We start from the raw sequence: 18,239 nt of genomic DNA on the forward strand, positions 1-18,239 counted from the left end.
GTCCCTTGGACTGCAAGGAGATCCAACCAGTCCATTCTGAAGGAGATCAGCCCTGGGATTTCTTTGGAAGGAATGATGCTAAAGCTGAAACTCCAGTACTTTGGCCACCTCATGCGAAGAGTTGACTCATTGGAAAAGACTCTGATGCTGGGAGGGATTGGAGGCAGGAGGAGAAGGGGACGACAGAGGATGAGATGGCTGGATGGCATCACTGACTCGATGGACGTAAGTCTGAGTGAACTCCGGGAGTTGGTGATGGACAGGCAGGCCTGGCGTGCTGCGATTCATGGGGTCACAAAGATTCGGACACGACTGAGCGACTGATCTGATCTGATCTGATCTGAAGGGCAATGGGGAACCAACTTGAGCAAAAAAAGACTGATTTTGGTTTCACAAGTATCCATCTGGCTGCAGAGTGGAAAGTGGATCACAGTGGGTGTAAGCTTGGGTCTAAGAACCTTGTATTAGGAAACCACTTCTGTAATCCAAGTGATAGGTGGTGGTGAGCTGGGCTGGGTGACAGGTGTCGGAAAGAAGATATTTATAAGGCAGAATGGATAGGAATTGATGGAAGACTGAATGGGGCTGGTGGGTGGTAGTGATTTAAGCCCTGAGGTAATTCTAAAGTTTAGAAAGTAGAAGACCCTATTGTTTAATTTCAACTAGTCATTTAGCTAGGGGAAAAAAAAATCATCTTTGAAAACTTACTCCATCAAGCAGAAGAAACATACGGCTTTTAAACCGTATTATTATTAGTACCTGGTTTCATTAGTATTCATTAGTACCTGGTTTCAGCCATAACTCACCTGGTTTCCGACCAATAACAGGTGTTCTCCAAGAAGGAAGTCTTTGAGCATATCTTCCATCACTATCATGTGCTAGAGGAAAAACGACTAGAGGTTAATTGTGCTTTGCATAATCAAGGTGAAATAAGAAAGTTGACAGCTATAAAGATATCTTCATGGAAAGAAAAACATCTATTATAATAGACAATACTCAATTTGATTATGCTAAAATATTAAAATGCATGCTGTGGTCAAAAATAAGTTATATAACCAACTGGGTCACTCATATTGAAGACCTGAAATGGTCTACCTTACCAAGACTCAACCACTGACTGACACATATTTCAAAGAGTTTTTTAATAGGACTCAAATATTTTTCAGCTATTGTACTTTGGAGAGTTGGCTTATAATTTAATGTGATATTTAAATTAAAACTTACTAATATAAATATATAAAGGTTTTCTAAAACAATTGGAGATTTCATGGAAAATCTTACATTGACTTCTTAACTATGACTTTCAATGCATACGTGTAGGTTTAGAATTAAAAATGTCAGCAACTATACTCCAAAAAATTATATATTTTTTAAATTTTTTCATATTTTTAAGTTCAAAACATGACACAATATAATAACATTAAAGTTGTTCACAGTAGTCACAGAGGAAATTACATTGCTCTTTTGTATCTTGAAAAATAGGACAATCATAAGTAGGTCAAAAAGGCTCATCCAGGATTAAAGGGAGAACTAAAGCCTGGAACGATTCATATCCCTATTTCCTCTTGGTTTTCTGTATCAAAACAATAAAGGCCTCAAAGTACTAAGGTTATTGAAGTTCTCTATTTGTGAAAAAGGCAACTTAACCTTTTGCATCTTATACATGCTGTAGATATTGTTCTCGTTTGCCAGTCTTTTTTTTAAACTTGGTTTGTGATTTTTTTTTCCCACATCTAAAATATTTTCCTTTTACTTCTCATGTTAAGCAATACCAATATTTTCTTGCAGAGTTTCTAGAAAAACTAAAAAAGTTTTCTCCCTCCTTCAAGAACAGATGAGTTTTCCTTAATGTTTATCTTGGTAATTTTTTAAAAATGCTTTCAGATAAACCATGGAACTGGAGTTTTAATGGGGCTTGAAGTAGGGTGAGCTATTTTGTTCATTCTGGAGTACTTTTTAGAATAAAATGAGATGTTATTAATAATTATGCTGGGACAACAAGTATAAACAGGGACTATTTTGAGTAAACGAGGGTACACAGTTACCCAAGTTAAAAGGGAGACTTACAACATTTGTCTTCTAATTTGAGTTCTAGTGATAATTTGGTCTGCAGAACTCTTCTAACTAAGATGAACAATCAGTGCTGATTTCCAGAAAACATTAAGTTCTTCCAGAAATACCTGGCCTAATCTCCATGAAAAATAGATTGAAAAGTTGGAACAAACACCTAGCTAGCAGGTAAAAAACAATGTGAATACTGAATAATAATCCAAACTATAGCTGTCGTCTTTACTTTTTCTCATGTCTTCCTACTTTTTGCCCTGGTTACACCTAACTAGAATTATTCAAGTCAACAAATGTTAGCTAAGGCTAAGGTCATGCCTACACAGTTCTTCTCTTAACCTCTCGGCCCCCTCGGTACCACAGACAATTTCTTCAAGGTCTCCTCTCCTGATTCCCTTCTACCTCTCTAACGGTTTTTCTCCGTGGTGTTTTGGGTTGTATCTTCTTCTTTTTGCAGCAATTCCTCCTTAAATACTGATTTTCTTCCTTTTTCTGTTCTCTTTCACTCCCTTGTTACCTGCTTTCCTGGGAACCACGGGATTGGGCAGACCAGGTTAAGCCTTCTTGTATGTGGGCACCCATCTGAAGGGGGAAGGAGGGCAACGTGCAGCTCAGTGCTGGAAGAGTCACTGCTGACCCAACTCTCCCTAAATCCACTCATCCATTCCATGGCTTCAACCACTAACTTTACACTGATCTTCAACAGCAAGACCTTTCTTCTTGACTCCAGCCCCACATTTCTGAGCAAATATTGAATTATACTTGGCTGTTTCCCAGTCTACTAGAACTTAATACACCCAAAACGTGGCTCATTCCTTTCTCCACAGCTTCATGCTTTAGCCTGTATTTCTCATCCCAATTAATAGCATCATGTTCTACAACCTGACCCAATCATCACCATCTTCCTGCCCAACTCAGTTGGCCCTTAGCAAAAGCTAAATCTAAGCTATCCAGCCACTTCAAATTTACTGTATCTATTATTTTTTTCCCCCATTCCCATAGCTTTCATCCAAGTTTTTTTTTTTTTTTTTCCCTTTCTCATCTCTTGCCTAGATTTTTACCCACCAATGTGGCATCTCAAACTTCAGTGTCTCCTTGAGTCAATATGTGCTCCACGGTACTGACAGTCATTTCTCGGTTCACAATCATGTCAGTTTTTCTCTTCCCCAAAACTCTGTGAATAACTAATACCTTTGGAACAAGGATTACTCCTTATCTTTTTGATTTAGTCTCAGGCACATCCCCTGCACAGTGGAGAATCATTTCCTCTTTACTCTTCTGTGGACCTTCCCAGCAGACCACGTGCTCCGTGAGGGAGGCTCTCTGACTTCCATCCAACAGAAAGCCCCGTCGGCTCTCCCTGCCTCCTGTGCGGCTCCGGTGTGCCCTCTCCGCTCTGTCCCTGCTGTCTCTGTCTTCGTTCAGACCCTCCCTAAGTCCACCTGGACCACTGCCACTGCCTCCTAACTAGTCCCTCTCTGTTTTTGTTCCAACTCACAGGTAATAATACAGAATGAATGCAAAGTGAGCAAAAGTAAAAATGTTCCTCGAAGCTTTCAACAGCTTTCTCACTTCTTCTGAATAGTTTCCCAGTTCCTTCATTAGCAAGGCCCATATAATATGACCTTTTAACTCATCAGCCTCACGTCTTGTCATTCTTCCATTTTAAACCTCACCTCTGGCTATGACAATTAATTAGATGTAGCTTCCTGAACGAGCTCCACTCTTATGTAGTCACGTCTCTGCAGATGCTAGTGTCTCTGCCTGAGTCTTTCAACTTCACCTAGTGAACTCACTTTCCAGGATCCTCCAATCCGGGACCATCACCTCATTGATGCTACCACAGTAACCTGTGTGTACTTCAGTCACACTGTACAGTAACCACGTGCACCTGCTTGCTTTTCCCCTTGCGAGATTCAGGCAACTTGAGCCCTGGAACTGTGTATGTATGTACTTTAATCTCTGTGTTATGATATTGGTCAAAAAGTTTGTTTGGGTTTAAAAATCTGAACCAATTTTTTGACCATTCCAATAATATCCTAGACCAAGCATAGATACAAAACAGACATTTAAAAAAAATTTTTTTTTCAGCTCTGAAGTTCATTAGGTTTAAGAGGCTACTCATCGCTCCTCCAATTTCTCCTCTTTACTACTGCAAGTAAAATATTCCTTAAAGAGAGATATAATAAAAATATACTCCTAATTAAGAACATTCAAAATCTTTTTCCTTCTTTCATTAATTCACTCAACACATATTTACTCAACAGTCACTACGTGCCAGGCACTATGCTATGCTCAAGAGATACAAAATTAAAACAACAACACAAGGTTTTATCTTAGTAGTGTGGAAAACGTGTTTTAAAAATCAATTACAACACAGAGTGGCAAGGAGACCACAGGCACAGAACAAGATGGTATAGAAGCACCTGAATATTCAAGAGGCACGGAAGACACTGCTTCATAGGTGAAGTGCGGCAGAAAGGACAATAGTAACACACACAACAAAACTGAATTTAATCAAGTCACCGTTCCGAGAACTGGCACAGCTAGCACTTTTCATTAATGGTTAATTCATAATGCTTTGTGAAGAGAGGGTACGTTTGGAGACAGGCTACAGAAATCCCTCAGGGCCACTGCGTAAAGTTCACAGCAGCACTGCGGTCCTCCACGTCTGGGTCACGAACACCATGGCAACAGATGCCGTGTCCAAGGGCACAATGGCCCTCCCTGCTACCGAATTTCCTCCATTCCTACACGCTGGGAAGTCTTTTCAATCTCTGCTGCCATGGAGTTTTTCAAATTGTCACTTATGACAAAGTTTCCTGATTCTTTTTAATTCATTCCTTTCTACTACATGAACAGAGTGTGGTAGCACAAATGCTTGAAAATATTTTCCTTACAAGCATGTTTTGGTCTTTGACAGCAAGATTCTTTATTCCTTTGTGCCTTATAAGTAACCTTATTTTCTGTTCTTTTGTTCCCTGCTTGTGTAAGAGCATTAATTCTTTGGAAGAAAAATAAAACTGATGTTAGTTAATGGCCCATAGAATGAAAAAAAAAGAAAAAGAAAATCCAGGCTATGCCTTTCACTATGTCATGGGTAATTATAATTTGGACAGACTTCAAAAATATTTAATCAAGACTTTTATGGAGAAAGAAGAATTTGCCTAAATACCTTTTATTGTTAATATAATGTAGGGATATAAATTAGGACAATAATCAGAATTGGGGAATGGCAGATAAAAATAATTTACTTTAATTCTCTAATTCCTTAATATAGAGAAAATGGCAAGAAGTACTTCAAACATAATTTGTACATGTGGGATTATAATATATATGCAAATTGGTGGCCAAATATTAGAGAAATATTTAAGTATGTTTTATATTATAAAATAAATATATGACCACATGACAGAAAATCTGGAAAAGAAAAAAATCCTTTTATATTATGAAAAATTTTCTCTGGAAAAATTTCTTATTAAAGTGAACATCTATAATACAGCTTTCTGGGCACACACTTATTTCTGTGTCTTAGTGGAAGCACCATATACAAGTGGAAATTTGTCTACTCTGGTCCACTGAAAAATGATTTTAAAAAGTAAAGAATAGAAAAATACTAGGCATTTCCAGAAAAAGGAAAGAAACGTGAGGAAAAGAATACACAGGACACATCCTTTCAATTACTTGAAATGATTTAACTACAAAAATGCAGGAGAATGAATACGAGTGGTTTCTGTTTTTAATTTAATAATACATTCATTTTACTTAAAGTATAGTTATGTGTGCATATAAAATTTATTACTTTAATCCTTGCAGCAACTCTTTCCATTCCCAAGTAACTTTGGAAAGAATTCATAACTTTACAATACACTAATAAAAGATGTTTCAACACCTCATTCCGCAACATCTGAATGAAACTTCAGTTCAATTCAGTTCAGTACAGTCACTCAGTTGTGTCCGACTCTTTGCGACTTAGCAGATTACAAACATAGACATCAGTTACACTTGAACTGGAGTTAATTACCACAGTGTAAGAGGTGATTTAATTACCCATGATTGCAAAATCCTGATCTTACCTGGATGTTGTCATAGAACAAAACATCAGGCACTTTCATTTTCTCGTGGGCATTATAGATTGGTGCACTAACCGTGCCAATCCTCAGAGATCCAGAAGAGAGTTCACCTAAACATTTCACATAGGACAGAGAATTACTTATAGGCCTGTCCTAAGAGAAGCCAAGTCCAGCCTGAACAGGATACCATATAGCATCTTTAACATTTTGTAGGCTCATCAAGGAATTTTAATCTAACATCTAAAAGAAATAAGCTTGAAGGTAGTAATAAAACATTATAGCTTTGCAAAAAAATCTTAAAAGCTCTACAAAAAGGATGAAGATGTTTCAAAATATCAAAAATTTTATTTAAAACAACATATGGCGCAAGCAACATATAGATAAGATTGAGAATGGAAAAACCCAGAACTCAGGCAAGGCACCTTTATGAGCTGTTTGGTCAGAGACTCTAAAATACATACATTTGAAAATTCCAAAGTACCATGAACATAATCTTTTTTTTTTTTTTTAGAACCCATAGAAGAATCCCCTAGAGCTCTAGTCAAAAATACAGATGAACTGACCCCAGAACTTTCAAACCACTAGTTTTAGGAAAGGCCCAGATCTGTGCCTCCAAAGAAGCGCCACAGGCGTTACAGTCGTTCTGTGGTGATTATACTGTATTGTTCCCTATTTGCTTTAAATAGTTGGTCTAGAATAGAAAATGAGCTCCTTAAAGCCATGAAACTAAGTTATAAATTTCTTCCAGTCAGGGGACACATCTCACATGTGTTCTCTACGGTGAGGAGAGACACATGCTCACTGCACGTCACATCTGAAGGTCCATGATAACAACGTAACAGTTTCAGTTGCTGTGGTCGTACTGACCATCATAGAAGCTATTATTTATTGAGGACCTTCCATGTGCCAGACCTCAGCTTCGGCTCATTGTTTTCTCACATGATTTCATGTAAATCTCTTAACAAGGAGACAAGAATTATGAGGAAGCTAAGAAGAACACGAATTAAATAATTTGCTTAGAATCACCCAGCTAGTATGGGTAGAGCTAAAAACAGAATTTAGTATAGGATGCTGTTCTTTCTGGGCTTCCCAGGTGGCTTAGTGGTAAAGAATCCATGTGCAAAGCAGGGAGACATGGGAACCCTGGGTCAGGAAAACCTCCTGGAGAAGGAAATGGCAACCCACTCCAGTGTTCTTGCCAGGAAGATCCTATGGACAGAAGCCTGGTGGGCTACAGTCCACAGGGTGGCGAAGAGGCAGACATGACTTAGCAACTAAATGACAACAACAACGATGTTCTTTCTGCAGTGTGATCTCCAAATAAATTTCATCCTGTGGATATACCTGAGCAAGCAGGTGGACAATTACAATGTCTTAGGCAACTGTCCCATCTTTTCTCCCTTCTCTTTAAAATTGGCTATTTTTGTGCTAGAGCACTTTGAAAAACAAGGAGAGAAACCAATATTTGCTTCTATGGAGTACCATGACCAATTTTGAGGTTTAAATAATTACACTCCCAGCCTGTTGAATCACCACCGAGTGCTACACATTTGCCAAAACACAGTAGGCCTCTCCCTCCAATAGCTCCTTGCCATTTCCTTTCATTCACAAGTTCTATTAGCAGAGAAAACCATGAGCTGCCACACCAAGAATTTACTATTTATTTACTACTTTCAGGTCTCTGAAAGAAAGTGAAGTTGCTCAGTCGTGTCTGACCCTTTGCGACCCCATGGACAGTAGCCTAACAGGCTCCTCCGTCCATGGGATTTTCCTGGCAAGAGTACTGGAGTGGGTTGCCATTTCTTTCTCCAGGAGATCTTCCTGACCCGGGGATCAAACCCAGGTCTCCCACATTGCAGGCAGACGCTTTACCGTCTGAGCCACCAGGAAGTCCATCAGGTCTCTGAAATAGACCCTATATAAAACTATAAAGGGAAAGACAAGGACTGTGGCAGTGAATTTACTACATACTTGTATGCTGAGATGACACGTTACTTCAGGTTCAAACAGCATTTGATACCATCTATGGTTTTTCCTGTGGTCATGTATGGATGTGAGAGTTGGACTGGGAAGAAGGCTGAGCGCCGAAGAATTGATGCTTTTGAACTGTGGTGTTGGAGAAGACTCTTGAGAGTCCCTTGGACTGCAAGGAGATCCAACCAGTACATTCTAAAGGAAATCACTCCTGGGATTTCTTTGGAGGGAATGATGCTAAAGCTGGAACTCTAGTACTTTGGCCACCTCGTGCGAAGAGTTGACTCACTGGAAAAGACTCTGATGCTGGGAGGGATTGGGGGCAGGAGGAGAAGGGGACGACAGAGGATGAGATGGCTGGATGGCATCACTGACTCGATGGACGTGAGTCTGAGTGAACTCTGGGAGTTGGTGATGGACAGGGAGGCCTGGCGTGCTGCGATTCATGGGGTCACAAAGAGTTGGACACGACTGAGCGACTGATCTGATCTGATGGCTTAGTTTGCAATGGCACCCCACTCCAGTGTTCTTGCCTGGAGAATCCCATGGGCGGAGGAGCCTGGTGGGCTGCAGTCCATGGGGTTGCTAAGAGTCGGATACGACTGAGCGACTTCACTTTCACTTTTCACTTTCATGCACTGGAGAAGGAAATGGCAACCCACTCCAGTGTTCTTGCCTGGAGAATCCCAGGGATGGGGGAGCCTGGTGGGCTGCAACCATCTATGGGGTTGCACAGAGTTGGACACGACTGAAGTGACTTAGAGTAGCAGTAGCATGGCTTAGTTTATGAAAGATACCTATTCAGTAGATTTAGGACTTTAAGAAAAATTAAATAACTCAGCTAATGTTTATTGCTAAAATTTCAAGCTAGAAAAGGGAAAGGCACTCAGAGAATGGTGATGATAGTACTTCCCTGGTAGAAAGGTGGCTAGCAGGCTTCTAAGAAATCTCATGGGATGGCATTAACTTGGTAAATTTGTCAAGGTCCTCAGTCTGGTAGGCTCAAAATCTGATTTTATCCTTACAATAGAGAGCACACCCGACTCCCAGGAGAATGTTAAAGACATATATTTTTATCTATACATAAATTGATATATAAAGCCAGAACTGCAATATATTACATTGCAATGAAAATGGAAAATTTCATATAGACTACATGATATATGGTTTCTATATCAGCATTTTAATCAGAAGGAGACTTGCATGGAAAGCTAAATCCTTATCAGAAAGCTGTTTGGTGAACCTCCTCCTCTGAACAGGAGGATAAATTACAGGAATTCTCTATAAGAAAGAAGATATTAAAGATGAATGGGACCAGATAAGTCAAAAGTCTCTTAGTTTCCTTATCTCCTTCCTACACAAGGCTTAGATGGGAACTGCCAGCACTGGCTTATTACTGAGATTAAACAATCTATCATTTGAATGATGCAATCTTTTTTCTTTTTTTTTGGATATGTTGACAGATTCAATCAAGTGCTGTTATGAATCTCCAAGTCCCAGAGTTATTCGGTCTCTGAGTTGTCTCTGCGTTTCTGTAGCCAGATCCATCAGTATGTTGAGTTTATAGTTTTACTGTAAAAAAATCACCTTATCTCCTTAATATAAAGTTCTCGTTCCAGTGTATCAACTATTAAAAACATCTACTGCAAAGAAAGTCACAATAAGTCCCTTTAAGAGAGTGATCACACATTGGATATTTTTATAAGACAGTTAACGACCCTTAAAAAACAGAGAACCTGTCTTTGTGCTCTAAATGAAGAACAGGGTACTTTTACAGAAAGATCTAAACCTCTCCCAAACTCAAATTATACTTATGGCTATCCAAAATAAAAGTAGCACAAAAGACAACCAGGTAGAAATGAAAGGAGTAAGAAGGCATGAAGTGATACTCAGAGTATTATTTCAGTCTACATCAACCTAGACAGTTTCCCAAACGTGTCCTGTAGCACACTGGTGGTCCCCAAAATGTAAATGTGCAAAGAGAACAGAACGCTAGGTCCTATGGTGAAATACCCTTGAAATAAAAGGTAAAACAAAGTTACATGTTTATTTACAGTAGGAATTCTCTGAGCTTTTAATATTCATGTCAATTGTGACCTCTTGGGGGAGAACCTACGTCTGGTATGCACTGAAATAAAGGAAACATTTTTTTAAATAAAAGATTCTTCAACACAATATGTGAAACAAAATGGGTGGAGAACAAAAACATTTTTAACTGAAATAATAATAATTTATTACATTATTATTAATATAATAATATGTAGCTCAGATGGTAAAGAATCCACCTGCAATGCAGGATACCTCAGTTCGATTCCTGGGTTGGGAAGATAACCTAGAGACGGCAACAGCAACCCTCTCCAGTATTCTTGCCTGGAGAAGTCCATGGAGATTCCATGGAGCCTGGCAGGCTACAGTCCATGGGGGTGTAAAGAGTTGGACACAACTGAGCAATTTTCATACACACACACACGTAATAAATAATACAAATGTTTAATAATTCACTTAAAAGAGAAATGATTCAAATACTTACATTTGTAATCCTCCAGTTCAGACTCTGGACTATTATCAGTGGTTATTTCTATTGCAGCATCTGCCAGATTTTTTTCTAATGCTGACCTTGCAAGGCTTGGTAAAAACCTGGTGGGGTGGGAAGGATGGATTGATAAGTCAAAGCTTTCTATGATTCCAAAATATCTTCTGACACTTAGACAGACAGAAGGATGATCCGTCTTGATCTGTAAAAAAACAGCTTGAGAATACTTAAACCTTCTGTTTTCTGAACACAGTATAGTATCCCATTTCCCACAGCAATCTTTTACAACTTTTAATAGAGATTCATACTTTTTTCCATTAAAGCATTATATGCCACTCATTAAATTTATTCTTAGGTTTGCAAAGCTTTCTATTATTATTTTGAATGGTATTATTTTTTTAAAAATTCGACTTCTTTATTGATTTTTACTGGAATATATGGATAGGAATATCACTGACTTGGGTGTATAAGTAATATCACTATATTCCAACTGTTCTAAAATGTAGTTTACATGAAGCTTCTCTTGAATTTTTTTATGTAGCTAATCATATAACTTTTAGCCAGTCTAAAAGTACAAGAGACAACATTCTCGTTTAGTTCCTAACTCCATAAAGCAATATATCCTAAGAATGTTTGCTATAAAATTTTAGGGCCTACCCTTTACCAGATTAAGAACTCCTCTTTGACTCATGGTTATCTAAGCATATTGTTTGTTTACTTCTGCTTTGGTTTGTTTTCAAGTTTGGCTGCTGAGTTCTATCAAATCCTTTTTAATGATTTCTTAAAATGAAAATTTTTCTCAGTAATATGTTAATATGTAATGTGTTCATAGGCTTTCCCTTGTGGCTCAGACAGTAAAGAGTCTGCCTGCAGCACAGGAGACCCGGGTTCGATCTCTGAGTCGGGAATATCTCCTGGAGAAGGAAATGGCAACTGACTCCAGTATTCTTGCCTGAAAATCCTGTGGACGGAGAGGCTGGCAGGCTACAGTCCATGGGGTTGCAAAGAGTCAGATTTGACTGAGTGACTTCACTCTTACTCACTCATGCTAATATGGTAAATTTAAAAAAAGAATATTGAAATTTCTTCACATTCTTGAGGTAACTCCAGGTTGCTCATAATTTATTTATATGGATAAATTATATATTATATATATCTACACTTGGTTTGTTAGCATTTCATTTAGGATTTCTGTACACATTCCATGAATGCGATTTATAATTTTCCTTTCACATATTATTCTTGTCTGGTTTAGGTATCATGATTATACTAGACTCAAAGTGAACTGGTATGTTTTCACTGTCTACTCACTAGAATGGCCTCTAAAATGCTTTGTATATGATTATTTCATTCATTCCAAAGTATTACTTTCCCTTAGGCTTTGAAACTCTTTGTGTTACTTAGCATTAACTATTTACTTCTATTAAGTATAACTTAGTTTTGACTAAGAAAACACTGGCTAGATAATAAATCTATCTTTCTGTATGTATTTTCTTCAGCTCATGACCCTAAAAAATAGGCAATTGAAGCATTTTTTTTCTAATTTTCATTTAGAAGTTGAATTGTCTACTTAAGAGAATCAACTTTATTATTTCTCATGATTATTAGTTATTCAAAGAATTACTCCAAAGCACTGGAAACAAGCCTCACTTTAGCCTCATTTCACCACAGAACAAACTGAAGTTGCAACACAAGGAAGTTACTTTGACTACAAGAAAACTGTCCACTAAGCTGAAAATGTATAGAGGGCAGTTAAGAGATTTTCCTAAGCTGAATACAGTTTCTCTTTTAATTCCTCTAATGTAAAAGGAATGAATGGACAACAGTTAAAATCACCAGAAAAATAATTAAAAGATCATGTGAAAAGAGTCTAAAAGAAATCTTCAGGTTGATTGGATGGTGTTATTAATCTTTTCTAACTACTCTTTTAAACATGATTCTGTAAGGAAATTCTATGTCAGTGTTTAAAATAATTTCCAAACAAGTATAAAAAACAGTAGTAGTAGAAAAAATAGTAGACTGAAAAGATGCTAGTTTTTTCATACTTGGGCAACAGGACATGTCATACCACCCTGCATGGAAAGCTCCAGTGCAAGTTTAGGAAGTGCCATGTGTAATGCGTAAGACCTCTCTCTCATTAGACAATGAATCAGCATTCAAATGCCAAACCTACTTTTCCTTATTCACTGCTGTCCAATTTGAGTACTTAGCTTTATCACGTATAAAAATCTCTTTCTTATTATGCCTAAGTAAAGGTCCGTCCAGTCAAGGCTATGGTTTTTCCAGTGGTCATGTATGGATGTAAGAGTTGGACTGTGAAGAAAGCTGAGCACTGAAGAATTGATGCTTTTCAACTGTGGTGTTGGAGAAGACTCTTGAGAGTCCCTTGGACTGCAAGGAGATCCAACCAGTACATTCTAAAGGAAATCAGCCCTGGGTATTCACTGGAAGGACTGATGCTGAAGCTGAAACTCCAATACTTTGGCCACCTCATGTGAAGAGTTGACTCACTGGAAAATACCCTGATGCTGGGAGGGATTAGGGGCAGGAGGAGAAGAGGACAACAGAGGATGAGACGGCTGGATGGCATCACTGACTCGATGGACGTTGAGTCTGAGTGAACTCCGGGAGTTGGTGATGGACAGGGAGGCCTGGCGTGCTGCAATTCATGGGGTCGCAAAGAGTCGGACACGACTGAGCAACTGAACTGAACTGAACTGAAGATAATAAGGGGAACACTGCATACAAGGCTGAAAAAGCTACATGTTCAGACTGATAACTTTTTCCAGACCTGAGCACAGACTATCAAACTTCTGTGTACTATTTTAGCAAAGACCCAGAAAGTTGGATTCAGTGAGAAAGGAGAATATGGTTACCTGGAAAGACAGGCTTTGGTGACAGCATTGTGAAGGTTCTCATTAGGGTACTGTGACAGCCGACGAGAAATCCTCAACAGCTGTCTGGTAGAAAGGGACGCCGCCAGTGACTGCGCCTACCAAAAGACAAAGACAGGCTGGTGAAGAGTTCTGTTTCAACTTGCGGAAAGTGCCTTTGGATGGGTATCATAGCAGAATTCATTATTCCTGAATGACAAGGCCAAACTTAACTATGTACTTACTGTTAATGAATTACAAACAAACAAAAACCAATTTACACTTAAAACATCCTTAAAGACAGCTTTTTAAAAAAAATCCATGAAAAGTATTTATTAATTAAATTCAATTAAAGTGCTGTGTATACATGTGTTTTTTGTTTTTTCTTTTTTTCTAAGGCGGGGAAGGAGGTTAGATAGAGGAAAGATGTTACATTGTACAGATTGAACCTGGTTAAGGATAGCCCTTATGTACAACTAACTGAGGCTTCCCCAATGGCTCAGTGGGTAAGGTATCTGCCTGTAAAGCAGGAGACACAGTAGAAGGGGGATTGATCTCTAGGTCTGAAAGATCCCCTGGAGGAGGAAATTACAACCTACTCCAGTTTTCTTGCCTGAAAAGTCCCACAGCAGAGGAACCTGGCTGGCTACAGTTCATGGGGTCACAAAGAGTCAGACAGGACTAAGTGAATGAACACACACACATTCATTTCCACTCCCACCCTGATTATACAAAGCGAAACTGTTAAGATAGCCAGAAAATGCTCTGAGCTTTAAGTAATTATCTGGCTTCTGAAATAGAGAAAAGGAGTTGTGGACAGTTTAGGCTGCTGATCACAGAGGTGTCAACCAGTTATCACCTGGGTGGCAGCTTACAGTTGGGAAACCCTCTCTTACACTGTTAGAATAATTTTACTTTATATTCTTATTCTTCCCCAAATCCCATTAAGAGAGCTGCTAGTAAAGAGCTCAGGACATCATTAAGTACCAATAAACATTTGTGGACTTGAATTTGAAATTATCTTAGCAGACAGCATAATGCATTGCATAATGCAATGTTTATAAGCTTTTTATAAGCTTTGGAGTCAGACAAATCAGTCTTCCATTTATTAGCTATGTGATTTTTGGCAAGTTACTTAATCTCTTCAGGCCCCAATTTCCTCATCTTTAAAATGACAATAAGAAAGCCCTCACTTTTAAGTGTTATGAGTATGAGGATTAAATTAGAAAATTATTCTAAAGCACTTAGCAGAGGTCAGACACTTATGGGTGTTCAACAAACAGCAGCAATTATTATTCAAAGTCAGCCTCCTCAAAATGAAAAAAAAAAAATCTAATAGGGAACGGGATCTACACGTTAGTAGAAATCTAATGCATCAAATTGTTACTGGCCTCGTTCCTAACATAGATCAGCAGCATTAGAAGATAGTAGTTTTAAATCAAGAGGAGAACTTTTAAAGAAACTGGTCCTCTGGGATGGGAGAGGGGCAGAAGAGGCCAGGGTGAAATGTCACTGAGTCTGACCAGGGCAGTTAAGTGGCCCTGAGCCCCTGAGGAAAGGGAAAGGGGACTCTATCAAATTAACCAAGGATCCAGAACGGATGGTGGGAGGATGCTAAAACTACACTACACATTTGTTCCTTTTAACACTTTGCTTAAGGTCATCTCTGCACCTCCCAAGGAAGCAAAAAAGGAATTTATTGCTCCTTCCTCGTGTATTTCACAGCTCCATGAGATGCAGGTCTGCTGTTATTAGCTTTATATTTCAGCTACAACTTGGATTAAACACTCCTTTGAGGACTAGGTTAGGAGCATGACCACTTTTTATGACATACCCTTTTTTCTATTAAAAAACACATTCTAAGTTTCAGGGACTTCATAAGCAAAACATTTGGTTCAGACTTGTTCAACAAATTTGCATTCTAGACACAGAGACAATATTTAAATATAAAAAAGCATAACGTGCAATTCAAAATAGCATATAATTTAATGCAAAAATAAGTGGAGCACTTGACAACTGCTATAGGGGCTTAAAAATGTTCAAGTGGGTAGGAGAAATGCTATGAACAAAGGGAGGAAAGCAACAAGAACAGAAATACATGCAGAATGTAAGGAAAGCAACCCAGCTTTACTAGAGGGTCCTGCTGGAAAGTTTACTCCCAAATATCAAAGATCCATGAATTACGCTTAAGGAGTTGGTATTTCTTCTAAAGGCAACAGGACTGTGCTATGTGCAAAGCAGTAACATGGTTTTAGAAAGACTAACCTGGCAGTAGTAGGCAAAGTAGTTGAAGGACAAAGAACTGAGGCAGGAATCAGAAAGGCACTTCAATTACTTACTATGAAGAGATAAAGTCCTACAGTAAGGTTACTTGCAAGAAGAAGGAAGTTGTTGTTCAGCCGCTAAGTCGTGTCCGACTTTTTTGGTGACCCCATAGACTGTAGCCCGTGAGGCTACTCTGTTCATGGGATTTTCCAGGCAAGAATACTGGAGTGGGTTGCCATTTCCTCCTCCAGGGGATCTGACCGACCCAGGGATGGAATCCATGTCTCCTGCATTGGCAGGAGGATTCTTTCCCACTGAGCCACCTGGGAAGCCCAATAAGAAAGCAGAGAAGGGATTAAACAAATGTTTCAAAGGACTTGGCAACAGATGGATATGAAACAGTAGGAAGAATTAAGGATAAGATTGTTTTAGCTAGTATGACTGAAAGTGTCAGAAGTTAAATATGATCTAGCAATTCTCACTCAATACTTGAGACCGTGAAAAACTCTGATTTTAATCGTGGAAAATGTTTGACAAATGACTCCAACCAGAGGATTCTATGACAAGAGTCCCATTAAACCACATGGTAACTTTCCAGGTTAAAATATTCTAGTCTAATTCCAAACATGATACTGAATTTGGGCTTCGTATTTCATTCCAGTGATCAAGAAGGACTTCTCATGAGTTTGAAAAATACTGAGTCAGTTAATAATACCAAAATGCTTTACAATAATATCCAGTATTAAATCAGAAAGAAGCTTTAGGTTGAGCCACTTAAGTGTTGAATAAAGGGTTTGGCTGTTTCTGCTCTCACATTATTGCCAATGAAAAATTGAGAATCTAATTTAAAAACCCTAATACACTTAACATTTATCATATCAAACTTCTAACTGCAGTTTTAGGTAAGGATATGAGCATACTGAAGAGCATATCTCAAGGGTTTTTTGGATTAACATGATTAAAATAGCAATTCAGCTTAGAAATATTAGAGGTTTAAGATAAAAAATTATTTAAAAATAAATTCTTTTTTTCCTCTTAAAGAATTATTTTTTATGAAAATGTAATATTCTCTGGGAGAGAAAACTCTAGGGACAACATATTAATTAATAATTAATTTATTCATGTATTCATCAAACATTTGTTAACTTTTCTACTATGTGCCAGGCACCAGGATGGGAGATAGTTGGTACAAAAAAGATACTTTGACCCTCCTTTGTCTCCCTGAAAGCAGGAACCGCCCATGAAAAAATACCCTCCCTGTACCAGGAGGCTAGAAGGCATCCTTAGCACCAGAAACAGGGAATTTAGGGCTGAGAGGGTTATATTAACAAACCTTGTTTCTTTTTCACAAAATTACCACTCCAAGCCCAAATGTCTTTGTATTGTCAATTCTTCACAATTTTATTGTTTCTTTGTCTAAAAGGTATAAACACTGCCTGCTTTGGTCACTTCTTTAAGTCTCAGATTTTTATGGGGCTCCTGCATCTACAAAATTAAATCTGTTGTTTTGCTCTTGTTAAACAGTCTCATGTCAATTTAATTCTTAGGCCACCGAAAGAACTTAAAGAGAAAGAAGGGAAAAGTTTTCTCCCCTATACCATCCCAAACATAAACAGCATCAGAAATAGAGAATCAACAAGGAAAGAGAAGTTAGAAGCTAGAGATAAAGTTGTTGGCATCCACACAGAGGTGATACTTGAAGCCGTAAGAATACATGAGATTGCTCAGCAGAGGAGAGAGCGGAGTAGAGCCAAAGCTCCAGGAACACCCAGGTACTCCTCTAGAGCTAAAACTTGTTTTCTGTGACACCAGCCAGGAGAAGCTGGAAGAAATGTTAAAATCACTGAAACAGTAACATACACATAGGAGAAAGCATAGCAGAAGGGATAAAAATATCAGCTTAAAAAATAGATTTTAAAGCACTGAACTCTAAGAATATAAAGCAGCAGCCTGTCAACAACAGAAAATTCCATGGAGAAAGCCCAGACTTACTGTTGGATCTTGTGTCTCTCTGAGTTTGTGTGTAAATGACAACAATTTGTCCAAAGCTTCCGGAGGCATATCTGGGACCTATTTTATGAGAGGATTAAGGAAAGAAAGAATAAATTGGGATATATGATCAAGCAACCAGAAATTATGGCTACTTATCAAACAATATTAAAATTATGTTTTTATAAAGTCTCTGATTATAGGTATCATGCTTAACCTGTGGATAAATTTGCTTATTCATCTTCTCAGGAAACACTTTTGCCTCTGCTTTCTCTTTAAGAATCAGGTCAAGAAGATGTGGCACATATATACAATCAAATGCTACTCAGCCATAAAAAAGAATAAAATAATGCCATTTGCAGCAACATGTATGCAACCAGAGAGTACCACACTAAGTGGAGTGAAGTCAGAAAGAGAAAGACAAATACCATATGATATCATTTATATGGGGAATCTAAAATATGACAC

The 18,239-nt window shown here is 38.3% G+C and overlaps 1 protein-coding gene across 7 annotated transcripts in view; it reads right to left on the reverse strand.

The window, feature by feature from the left end:
- VWA8 (von Willebrand factor A domain containing 8) overlaps nucleotides 1-18,239 on the reverse strand; it is a 400,893-nt gene that overhangs the window by 262,583 nt on the left and 120,071 nt on the right. For all 7 annotated transcript variants that reach the window (XM_070800011.1, XM_070800010.1, XM_070800013.1 and 4 more), the window contains exons 16-20: nucleotides 17,775-17,852; nucleotides 13,521-13,636; nucleotides 10,642-10,748; nucleotides 6,141-6,247; nucleotides 807-878 (exon numbers count right to left, since the gene is read on the reverse strand). In XM_070800011.1, the coding sequence (XP_070656112.1) occupies nucleotides 807-878; nucleotides 6,141-6,247; nucleotides 10,642-10,748; nucleotides 13,521-13,636; nucleotides 17,775-17,852 (480 nt within the window). The remainder of the gene's footprint in view (nucleotides 1-806; nucleotides 879-6,140; nucleotides 6,248-10,641; nucleotides 10,749-13,520; nucleotides 13,637-17,774; nucleotides 17,853-18,239) is intronic.

The sequence above is a fragment of the Bos indicus genome, chromosome 12, assembly GCF_029378745.1.
Source record: "Bos indicus isolate NIAB-ARS_2022 breed Sahiwal x Tharparkar chromosome 12, NIAB-ARS_B.indTharparkar_mat_pri_1.0, whole genome shotgun sequence".
Classification (NCBI taxonomy): domain Eukaryota; kingdom Metazoa; phylum Chordata; class Mammalia; order Artiodactyla; family Bovidae; genus Bos; species Bos indicus.